Source organism: Bufo gargarizans, chromosome 4 (assembly GCF_014858855.1).
Source record: "Bufo gargarizans isolate SCDJY-AF-19 chromosome 4, ASM1485885v1, whole genome shotgun sequence".
NCBI classification, from domain to species: Eukaryota; Metazoa; Chordata; class Amphibia; order Anura; family Bufonidae; genus Bufo; species Bufo gargarizans.
In genome coordinates this window covers 230,674,366-230,687,168 of record NC_058083.1, presented here as the reverse complement: position 1 = coordinate 230,687,168, position 12,803 = coordinate 230,674,366, and the positions used below count along the sequence as shown (strand labels likewise).

At 38.7% G+C, this 12,803-nt stretch overlaps 1 protein-coding gene across 3 annotated transcripts in view; it reads left to right on the top strand.

The window, feature by feature from the left end:
• The window catches only part of PRIM2 (DNA primase subunit 2), a 203,700-nt gene extending 191,122 nt beyond the window's left edge, over window positions 1–12,578 (top strand). For all 3 annotated transcript variants that reach the window (XM_044291652.1, XM_044291653.1, XM_044291654.1), the window contains 2 exons: window positions 5,205–5,273; window positions 11,538–12,578. In XM_044291652.1, the coding sequence (XP_044147587.1) occupies window positions 5,205–5,273; window positions 11,538–11,762 (294 nt within the window). In that variant the 3' untranslated portion in view covers window positions 11,763–12,578. The remainder of the gene's footprint in view (window positions 1–5,204; window positions 5,274–11,537) is intronic.
• The last annotated feature ends 225 nt before the right edge of the window (window positions 12,579–12,803 follow it).

The window sequence follows — 12,803 nt, the reverse complement described above, 5'->3', positions numbered from 1 at the left end:
CATTATAGTCCGGGGGCACACGTGAACGAGCGGCAGGACGGATCAGACAGGCTGTTCACCCGCCGGAACAGCCTGCCGGAGTCCCCGCCGCTAGTGTGAAACTAGCCTTACTTGAATAGGGCCGTACTTCTCAGCCGCTGCATGACCATGTGGCTGTACCCTAGGTGCATCTCAGTTTTCCATTGTTGATGTCAGAATGACTGCTACTTTTGTTAATGGGGTTAGGTGGTTCTCTACTTAATCACTTTTGCCTGGAGAATCTTAAGTACCGGACCCATTTTAGTTTTTTTTTTCCTCCCCCCTTTCCAATAGCTATAATTTTCCCTTCACATAGCTATTTGATGGCTTATTTTTTTACGGGATAAGTTGTATTTTTTAATGGCACCATTTATTTACCATGTTTTGTTTTGGAAAACAGGAAAAAAAAAATATTTGTGGAGTTAAATTGAAAAAATAAAATAAAAATTCCATCAAGGTTTTTGGGGTTTTCATATTTTCGTGGAGTTCACTGCTCACTAAAAATTACATTACATCGTTGTTCTGCTGCTCAAAACGAATGCAGCATTACCAACTTGTATTTTTTTTTTCTACTTTTAAAAAATAAAAACTTTTGAAACAAATCGAAATTTTCTTTGCATCGCCATTTGTTTTTTGCAGGACGAATTGTAACTGGTACCATTTTGAAGGGCATACAACTATTTGATCACTGTTCAAAAGTGTTTTTTTTTTGGGGGGGGGGGGGGAAGACAAGATGACCAAAAAATGGCATATCGCGTTTGTTTTTCTTCATTACGTTGTACACTGCGCAGGAAAAATATTTTTATATTTTCATAGTTGAGACTTTTTCAGACGTGGAGATACCATAGTCTATTTTTTATTGTTTATATATATTTTTATTTGTAAAATTGGGAAACTTACATTTTTTATTTTTATATTTGTAACTTTATTTCCCCAATTACATTTAACATCTCCCCTCCCCCCATGGTAACCGATCGGAGCCCCACAGTTTCACTGCAGGGGTTCTGATTGGAAGGCAGAGGGAGCCTCATTCCTCTTCCTTATCTCACAAATGCCATGCTCGCTTTTGATTGCAGCATCTGATCCTTGTGGCCAGTGCCTGCTGTATAATAGCCGGCACCCGCTGCGTATAGAGAGGGGGCACTGTAGCAGCCCGCACCATATAAGCCCTCAGCCACTGTGATGTACAGTATGTCACAGTGGCTGAAGGGGTTAAAAAGGTAAATATTTGCTGCCCCACCTAATAGCAATTTATTATCAAACTCTAATATGAATGAATCTGTCTTGTAATATGCAGCTTCTACAACTCCAGTAGTATGCACCTAGTAATGCTTGTAGCACAGCAGGTACCGAATCTTTATGTGACTCATTCATCTCTTTTCGCCCAGTATCTTATAAATTATCATGATGTAGTCATTTGTGTGTGTTTCAGTAGTTCAGGTTTATACCAGTTGAGAAATCATTAGTAAATTGCTCGGTCCTTTGGTTACTGGGAATACATGTGTTTATAGTCACCAGGAGGTATCGTTCTTCTGGATGACAATGATAGACTAGCATCCAGTGAAAGAAACAAAATCTTTACATCTGACTACGTTTTTTCACTGTGCCGGAGGGCAGACCATCTGGGCTTGGCATATGTGTTTTTCTATGTTCTAAAATCAGTTTGGCAGCCACTAACATGATTCTTACTACTCAGATATACCGCTATGATTAGTGTTTCAGTTTGTTTTGTTTGCACAGTTCATTATATAATTGCCATCTAGAAAATAGAAATGTTATCAATTTTATGTTGGGCTTGCTTCCCTGACTGACTTGAAATGTAATACAATTCCAAAAATGTTAGGTTGTGTCTTTTTAGCTGTGTCAAGAAGTTAGAAATTGAAGGGTTTACATTTTTACTACACAATATGGTATTTCTTATTTGCAAGATTTTGTTAAATTAAGCTATACACTATTTTGATGTCTGACATGTTACAATATATTACAGCAAGTGAATGCAGGTTGGAAAAAAATATTTCTTAATTTACAATCGTGGTAAATGTCTGGCAGTGGCAACTGCTCAGGATAACTGACACACTGCTGTAACAGTTTAGATTAATGCTAGCTCCTTGGCCATTTAACCACATAGATGCCATGATCAATGCCAACTGTGGCATCTAAGCAGCCAGAAAGAGGACTCCCTCTGTCATACTACTATTGGTGCCTGTGCAACAGTATTGTTCAGTACCAAATGATGTCCTGCCAGAAAAGGGCCTAATACGAGTCCTGCAAAGATGCAATGTAATACATTCAGTATTTGATTGTATTTTAACATAAGCCATTGTTAATGGGAAAATTGTTATTTTATGCCTTTTTAAAAAAAAAATATTTTACTAGTTGACATACAATCTCTTGTTCGCTGATTTAGAATACTTTCACATTAGCGGCAGGGGAGTCTGGCAGGCTGTTCCGGCGGATGAACAGCCTGTCGGATCCGTCCTGCCGCTAGTTCACAAATGCCCCCGGACTGCCGCTCCGTCCCCATTGACTATAATGGGTCAGGGGTGGAGTTCCTGCAGCAGCACGGCAAGAGGCAGCCAGACTAAAAGTACAACATGCAGTACTTTTAGTCCGGCTGCCTCTCGCCGTGCTGCTGCCGGAACTCCGCCCACATTTTAGTCAATGGGGCACACGTGAACTAGCGGCAGGACGGATCCGACAGGCTGTTCACCCACCGAAACAGCCTGCCACTAGTTTGAAACTAGCCTTAAAGAGTAACTACACTTGTCATAGGGACATATCAGAAATGTTGATCAGCAGGGGTCCCAGCTTTGAGACCCCCACCAATCGTTAGAACGAGGGGTCAGAAGCACTCAGCTGAGTGCAGCTTCTCCTCACTGCTGAGCGCGAAACTGACAAACTCAATAGAAAGCATATGATTTCGTCCTGTCCCGCAGAATAAAGGCAACACATTATTTATGCCATACGGTGAACGGTGCACATTTTAAAACTTTAAAAGAGTGGTGGAATTGCTGTTTTCCCCCATTCTGCACTCTGCAGAAATAGTTAGCAAAGTATGTACCCCAAAATGGTGCCATTAAATTGGTAAGTCCCACACGAAACAAGCTGCTATTGCAGTGGAAAAATAAGATAAAATATTATGCAGAATGATGAAAAAATAAGTCTCAAAAAAGAAATAATAACTAGGGGGGCTAGTTAGTTAACTGTAGGGTTTAAGTAATTGGGAGGTCTTATCTGATTGCACGTGAAGTGTGAACTTCCCTTTTATATATTGTCTCAGAAATAACAGACGAGTCCTGGTGGTTTCATGACTTTGCCTGGTGGCTGAAGCTTTTGAGGAGTATGCCTTAAGAAAAGGTGGCTTAAGGATAATGCCAACATCCCTAATACTTACACTAAGAAATAAAATGTAAGGTGGATATGTAATCTGTTTGGTTGTGAATGGAAAACCAAATACTGTAGTTAGAACTTCTGGCTGTATCTTCTGATATAATCCATTCAGTAAACTTAATTTATTTCTTCAGCCTTCAATAAGTGTAAGGCAGTATCTAATAATGTGGACAGCAGGGATTTGAGGCTGACTCAATTGTCATGTCTGACATGGGAAAGCCTTGCTCTAGAAAGGAGGGGTAAGATGTCACCTTTCTTCAATTGTGTACTATAGTAGAGGTTATCTCTTCATAGCAGCAATTTCCTGGATTTGATAAGCAAAGGACTTCTTTTGATTGTTGTATGGGTCTCAGCCAGGGATGTTGTCTATCCACTATAAAGGTCAAGCAGCATTGCATTTTGTTGATAAGAATTGGAGAGCATTCAACCCTGAAGAGATTACATAAAGTCAAAATTAAGAAGCAAATTGTATTTTTAACAGGCTGTCATCTTAACAGATGTTGAAAAGGGAACTTTCACACTAAGGTACTTGGTAGAGCTCTATTCGGTTAGCTGTCACATTGTTTAATCTGATTACATGGCAGCGTCGTGTTCCAGTCGGTTAATAAATAATTCCGGCTTAAAGGTGATGAAATGAAAGTTTTTTATTAGCACAGCAGTATTAATGGGTTTATCGGTTTTAAAGCCATCTGTCCTATGCAGTGTTGTCTCGGTGACCAATAATGTTCTGGTAATAGAGATTAGACACAGTGCACTTCTTGCAATGTACCTTGGCAGCAGTAAACCAAGCTACTAGTGCGGTATGCCCTCCAGACATACTCTACCATCCAATCTGACATCTATTCTATTAATTAGAATAGGCCCCATGCACAATACTTATTTGGCGTCATATGGTTTAACAATTGCATTGTCCAACATGCAGGTTTTAGATTGGGCAGCAGAGTATGAAGAGACATTTTAATGGAAATGAATCATCAGAAAATGACATTATTTAAAAAGGGTTTTCTGGGACCTGGCAACCCACCTCGACTAATCATATCTTACTGTCATCAAAGTTGTGTCAATCGGTGGCTCGAGAACCTAGTCTTTTGATGCTGCTCTTTTGAAAACGCTGCATCGGACAATGTAACTTCCTTTACCAGGTTTTCGGTATGGTTAATGGACATCTCCTCCACAGTCAAGGGCAGGGTTAGTGTAGTGTACTGGGCCACAGCTATTCATCTCCCTGGTACATACAAAGATGAGGTGGAGGAAGATGAATAATTCTGGCAAAGTCCACAGCACCTCCACCATTCTAGGCTGTGGAAGTGACGTCCCCGTCTATAGACCAGACCAGAAAAGTTGATAAAGGACGTGATGTTGGGGTAGTAGGATTTTCTGAAGAGCATCACATGGCCAGGTTCTGGAGAGGTAGATCCACACACCTGTAAGATGGTAAGAGCTGTATTAGTTATTTGTAATTAGTATCTCACATGACAGCTTTGCTGTATAGACTGAGACAGTATGAACAAAAGCAGCTCATCATTAGCGAGTTTGTGATTTATTGACAACTTTATTGTACTGCTGGAGGCCTATATAAAACAAGATTGTGACACACTATATATACATCAGTAATGCTTTATAGTCAGCTGCCCCAACAGTCCCTTCTCTTAGTGATCAGTTCATGTACTTGATGGTGGCAAGCTGCTCATGTACCTCAGTGCTCCTATTGTACCCATGTCATTCTTGTACTTTGTATTATAGTGTAGTTGGCTATTTGTTTCATAATTAACTTAATATTTTTCTTTTTGTTTCAGATAATGGAGCTGGTAAAGGGTATGCATTTTCAGCTTGCATGCCAGAAATATTTTGAATTAACGCACAATGTAAGCTCTTTATATGTGAATAAATGGAGTTATTAGAGTTTATTTTGGGGTAGAAATGAGATAGTGTGTGTGTGTGTGTGTATATATATATATATATATATATATATATATATATATATATATATATATATATATATATATATATACACTATGTTAAAGATTTTTCATATTTGGCAGGGAGCAGGGGACATTGTAAAATTAATAACCTACACCCCTGCATTCACCTTTTAAATGTCCAGTCAGTCCCTGCCAATCAGATCTCTGAGTCTGCAAATGGCTACAGCGGGGATCCGCAACCTTCGGCACTCCAGCTGTTATGAAACTACAACTCCCAGCATATATACTTACTCGACTGTTCTTGTAACTCCCATATAAGTGAAAGGAGGATTCTGGGAGTTGTAGTTTCAGAACAGCTGGAGTGCCGAATGTTGCTGATCCCTGGACTACACCATCAATATGAATGATGAACGGCATGTGACTGCTGCATGCCCAGTGGGGAATAGAAGAGTGGGATGGGACATTTGAAAGGTGACTATTTTTTTTTATTTCTATTCATGGTGCACAGCCTCCTGCCTTTTAATGTTATACAGGAGTTTTTTCCTTTCTTCCAAGATTTGTTTAGTTGATGACCTATCCTCTGGATAGGTAATCTTTATGTAATGGGTAGGGGTCCGAATCGAGGGACCCCTGTCGATCAGCTGTTTGAGAAGGCACCTGCTCCTGCAGTAGCAATGTGGCCTTTTCACAGCTTTCTCTAGGCCAGTGTTAGGCAACCTCTGGCACTCCAGCTGTTGTGAAACTACAACTCCCAACATACATACTTGCTCTGATCTTCTAAGAACTCACACAGAAATTAATGGGGCATGGTAGGAATAGTAGTTTCACAACAGCTGGAGTGCCGAAGGTTGCTGATCCCTGCTCTAGGCCATCTGTTGTCACGTTCATTGGTCACATGGCAGGCCCATTGATGTAAATGGTCTATGCTGCAATACCAAGCAAAGTCGCTATCAAATGGCGAGTAGAGAGCAGGCTGCAGTGCTACTGCGAGCGACAATGCCTTCTCAAACAGCTGATCAGCGGGGCTCCCGTGTGTCAGACCCCCACCGATCAGATACTGATGACCTATTCAGAGGATTTTTAAGGACAATTAGTTAAAGCAAATAAGTTTTGCCACCCATGTAAATTTGGCAAGCAGACATCCCAGCTTGGTTTGTGCCGCTTCCTAGCCAATGGCTTAGCTGGTTAGCTATATCCTAATTTGCATAGACAGCGGGAAGGATTTCAACCATCTTTGTCGTCATATATATTTGCAGATTTGCAGTTGGATTCTAGTATTTTTGGTGTCTATGCAGGCTCAAGTCTCCTACTCCTTTCTTATTCATTGGTAATATTGTCACAGAAGCGATTTGTTAGAATGAATAAAAATGAAAACTACTTGTTTTCAGAATTGATACAATGTAATTATTATTCGGTTGGGAAACTAGATTGGTATACAGTACATTATTGTAAAGCCTCATACCTTACATTCATACCATACATTTAAATCTAAGAATTTCATAGTGAATAAAAAAAAATATTAACTTGGGGGGAGAAAGATTTACACAGACTGCAGCAAAGGGGCCAAGAAGAGCAATAAGCTTCAGCTAAACCACAGAGTACTGGAAAATTATTAATTTACTGCAAGCAAGAGCCACCTTCTTGGAACATACTTTACAAATGAATGAATAGAAAAAGAATGATAGATTTTCTAGCAATGGTTTTTTATCTACCTGTAGGTCTCTTATATATTGTATTGCAATAAATTAAAATAATGCCCTCTAGAAGTTCAGACATGTCACCCTGTTAATTGATACCGGTAACCGCAAGGCATTGTGGATTGTAACATTTGTAATATGAACAGTTTCTCTATCAGTTGCCTCTCTAAACCACTAAATTAGACCCAAAAGAAATACCTAAGTGTTTCAGCGGTGCAGTAATTGCTCTAAAACCACAGTAGCCTTACCTGAAATGTGAAACTATTGTTTGTGTGAAGGTCATTGTGCACATACTGCAGAGAAGAGGAGATAGCATCACTAACAGGTTGTACGAAGGCTTGATATGACTGTACATGCTGCTGCTTATTGATCCGTCAGGATAGCATACACATTGAAAAGCATTTTAATACATCTTAATATTAGGGCATTCAGTTAGTGCACCTTTTGTCTTATTTACCTTTCCATGATCTGTAAGCTAAATTTGAATTCTAGAAAAATGTTTACCATAATTAACATTCACTATATGGTTACTTTTTGTTGGCATCAGAAATTTTTAAGGAATATTCAGTTATGAAGTCACTTTCACAGGTTTATGAATGTGGGCAGCCCGCAGACAGCAGGTCTACAATATACGGGCACTGGCCAAGTCTACCTACATATCACGGATGCGGATTCACTTAAGTGGGGTTGCTAAATGCAGATCAGAGGTAGCCTACGGAAGCACTACGAAGCATGTTCATGGGATTTCGGTCAGTGCCGCTGCATCGGAAAAAAATAGAACATGTTCTATTTTTTTATGGTGCAGATTGAATGCGGATCTTGGACCCATCCAAGTGAATGGATCCGCAAATGGTGGGCACATGGCCAGTGCCCATGCATTGCGGACCGCTATTTGTGGTCCACAGCCCGGGCATGGCCGCACACAGTGACAGTTGCCTATGAGAGACCCATTCTGAGTCTCATAGGCCTCCATAGCTGCCTTTGTAAGGCATCAAGCTGCCTTACTAGCCATTGGCAACCAGTGATCACATAACGAGGAACCGATGGGTAAGCTCCCTCCCTCTGCAAATTCCTTAGTTGTGCATACATCTTCCGAAGCCAGAACTATATATTTTTTTTCTTTATTCGGTTATGTCTTTTTCCAGTGATATATGGGGCTATCCTAGTATAAAAAATGTTTTTTCACATTTATTTTCAATATTTTTTTATAGCACAAACTGCCACCCGTTATGTCCATTTTATATAGGGGCTATATGGTTTACAATTCCTGCTGTGGTGCTAGACACTGCAGTTTGGTCTAGTGACATTTTTTTATTACACATTATGTGGTTAAATGCTCTGGAGCATTTATATACGTTTTCATATTTTTTTTCCCTGTCTTCACAAAGCCATAACTTTTTTATTTTGCCTTTTTATATAGCCATATGAGGGATTGTTTTTTTTTCTGCGGGACAAGTTGTACTTTCTAATTCCACCATTTCATGTGGCATACAATGTAGTGCAACGCTGGGAAAACATTCCAAATGGGCTGGAATTGAAAAAGAAATGCAATTCCACTGCAGTTTTATGGATTTTGTCTCTACGGCTTTCCTGTGCGGTAAAATTGCTCTGTGCCCTTTATTCTCTTGATCAGTTTTGATTACGATACCACATATGTAGAGGTTTTTTTGTGTTTTAATACTGAAAAAAACTGGATATTTTTTTTTTTTTTTTTTTTAATAACTCTGACTAAAGGCATAGATCTGTTCAGACAAAGTGTAAAGTAAAATACAGTACCCTATATAGAGTACTGTACTGTATTATACAGACATCAGACCCACTGGATCTTCAAGAACCAAGTGGGTCTGGGTCAATTTTTTTTAAAAATAAGTGAAAAAAGTTAAGATAAAAAAAACATTTATCACTGAATAAAAAAAATACACTACACATATTGGGTATAGCCGCGACCTGATCTATAAAACAGTCATGTAACTTTCCCCGCACAGTGAACGCCATAAAAATAAAAACTATGAGAAAATTGAAATTTTTCCCACCTTACTTCCCAAAAAAGATAATAAGTGATCAAAAAAGTCGCATGTACGCCAAAATAGTACCAATCAAACCGTCATCTCATCCCGCAAAAATCATACCCTACCCAAGATAATCGCTGAAAAACTGAAAAAAACTATGCGTCTTAGACTATGGAAACACAAAAACATGATTTTTTGGTGTTTGTTTCAAAAATGAAATAATTGTGTAAAACTTACATAAATAAAAATAAAGTATAGATATTGGGTATCGCCGCGTCCGTATCGACCGGCTCTATAAAAATATCACATGACCTAACCTTTCAGGTGACCACCATAAAAAAAATAAAAATAAAAACGGTGTAAAAAAAGCAATTTTTTGTCATCGCACGTCACAAAAAGTGTAATAGCAAGTCATATGCACCCCAAAATAGTGCCATCCAAACAGTCATCTCATCCTGCAAAAAATGAGACCCTACTTAAGATAATCGCCCACAAACTGAAAAAACGATGGCTCTTAGACTATGGAGACACTAAAACATTTTTTGGGTTTTAAAAATGAAGTCATTGTATAAAACTTACATAAATAAAAAAAATTGTATACATATTAGGTATCACTGCGTCCGCGACAACCTGCTCTATAAAATTACCACATGATCTAACCTGTCAGATGAATGTTGTAAATAACAAAAAAAGTGCCAAAAAAGCTATTTCTTGTTACCTTGCCGCACAAAAAGTGTAATATAGAGCAACCGAAAATGGGTTAAAATGGAAAATTAGGCAATAAAATGAAATTTTCAAATTTCATCTTCATTTGCCAATAACTCTTGTGCAACACCTAAAGGGTTAACAAAGTTTGTAAAATCAGTTTTGAATACCTTGTAGGGTGTAGTTTATAGAATGGAGTCATTTTTTGGCGATTTCTATTATGTAAGCCTCGCAAAGTGACTTCAGACCTGTAGTGGTCCCTAAAAATTTGGTTTTTGTAAATTTCTGAAAAATTTCAAGATTTTCTTCTAAACTTCTAAGCCTTGTAACATCCCCCAAAAAATAAAATATCATTCCCAAAATAATTCAAACATGAAGTAGACATATGGGGAATGTAAAGGCATCACAATTTTTGGGGGTATTACTATGTATTACAGAAGTAGAGAAACTAAAACTTTGAAATTTGCTAATTTTTCAAAATTTTTGGTAAATTAGGTATTTTTTTTTATGCAAAAAAAATATATATATTTGTTTTACTTCATTTTACCACTGTAATGAAGTACAATATGTGACGAAAAAACAATCTCAGAATGGCCTGGATAAGTCAAAGTGTTTAAAAGTTATGAGCACTTAAAGTGACACTGGTCCTTAAGGTGAAATAGGGCTGAGTCCTTAAGGGGTTAAAGACCCTCCCAGCGGTACGTTGCTGGGAATCTAAGAGTTGCATGTGTATTCCGGTATGCAAAACTAGATTCCTGTTAAAAGTATGTGGTACAAAGTAAAAATCCTCAATGTTTAGTAATTTAATCTTTTCAGTTATTTTTTCACAGTCACTTAACACTTACTGGCGCAAAATATGTTATTATCTTGCTGCCTACGGTTAGAATCTCTAGTTCAGCTTGCTGGTCGAGCTTGCTCAGTTCCAGCACTAGAAGTTAGGCCGAATGCACGCGGCCGTGTTCCGTGGCCAAGAGCGGTCCGTGGTATGCCGGGCTCGATTCCTGTTCAGAGCAGGAGCGCACGGAGTCATTGGTTGCTAGGACTCCGTGCGACTCATGCCGCTGCTGGACTACAGTAATACACTCGTATAGTGTATCACGGCCGTGTGCATTCGGCCTTAAAGAAAGTGATAATTGTGAACTAATATGAGAACTCAGAAGTAACAATATGAGCACAATATGAATAATGTATTGCATAGTGTCTTTTTTATTTTATTTTTTGCAAAAATATTTCCATATAGTAAAACAAAAATGTATGCCTGTGTATACTGTTGACTTAGGCCCCATTTACACGTCCGCAATTTCGTTCCGCATCTTGCGGAACAAAATTGCGGACCCATTCATTTCTATGGGGCCGCACGATGTGCAGCCCGGCTCCGGAAATGCGGACCCACACTTCCGGGTCCGCATTTCCGTTTACTAAAAAAAATAGAACACGTCCTATTCTTGTCTGCAATTGCGGACAAGAATAGGCATATTCTATTAGTGCCGGCGATGTGCGGTCTGCAAAATGCGGAACGCACATTGCCGTGTCCATGTTTTGCGGATCCGTGGATTACATGTGAATGGAGCCTTAGTGTTGCCCTGTGGATACATTTAGCATATGCACTGGAACCTTTTCCAGAAAATATGCTGAAAATGAATATACATGTTTATATGTGTTTTCTCCATTAAAGTGAATGAGGAAAAATGCAGGTTAGTGGGCTGCTGTGTCATGGCATTCAATACACAATAAAAATGTGGGGATGCAATCATTCCTTTTTTGTAACTTCTGTCATTTTGATGGTCTCTGCACAGGTTGATGACTGTGGGTTTTCATTGAATCATCCAAATCAATACTTTGCTGAAAGTCAGAAACTGCTTACTGGTGGTCGTGATGTCAAGAAAGAGCAAGCACCCATTGAGGGTTCTCAGCCAAATACCTCAAGCCAGATCATTTCTAGTTCATCCTCAAGTACAAATGTCACAAATACACAGTCAGAGGAAATGGAGGATTTGGAGCAAATGTTTAGTGAATACTGAAATCATGGAGCATCTCCTGCCTTTTCGTCAGTGTGTTCATGTATTGTACTTAAGAAATTTTAGACAATTTATTTTATGTACTGAAAACAAAGATTTCTCATATTTTGTCTTTTGTGTTTATTTTTCACTAAACAATATTACTGGATTCTTAGTATACTATAGGATGGAGGCTAACAAATATCCCTCAGTTCTTTACACATTGGTCTAAAATAATAATCAGTGCAGATAGAGAGACCTTAGGAGGTTTTTCCATCCCATTCTAACTACACAATCATACTGGCCCACATTTGTGGCTGTATCCGAGTACTGGTGTAATTTGCTTTGGAATTTCATACATTACATCTCATTTTAGACAAATTTTCTAAAGTAAGTAAGCCAAAAAGAATAATACACTGGGCCTTGCTCCTGGAACTGGATGGGAAAGTTGAACCAAAGGGTCTAGTCATACACCAAATTGATCATCTGGGTTGACCTGCTGTGAAGAATTTCGCTCATATTTAGACTGCCTCTCAAGTTTACCCTGTCTACATTTTTGACAGGATTAGTAAATTTGCCCCACTATGTAGAGTTTAGTTTTCTAGCTACTTTTTGCTCTATCGGCACTTTGCATTCTGCCGTCTTATTTATACTATTTCTGAAGTCATCCACAGCAGGTTTTTTTTTTGTTTTCCTCTTTTCTCTCTCTCTCTCTCTCTCTCTCTCTCTCTCTCTCTCTATGTGCTGGTACTTGTGATCTGTTTATATGTATTTTTTATTATTCATGTCTGAGTTTTTGCTCCCTGATTTTGTACATAAAACGTAATAAAGTAGTTGTTTGCTTTAGCTAATCCCATTTTTATTACTAAGGTTTCCCCACCATTAAAAGCTACATTCTGTGTTTTATTGTTCTATAAACAAATTAATTAGAAAATGGGAACTTGTCCCATTAGAATTTTTCATCTTCGATACACAAAGAGCCCAGAGCCTCCTGCTTCCAAGGTCATGACTAGATCAGAAGTAGATTTGTTCAAAAACGGTTTCCGTACATCATTAAAATGTATT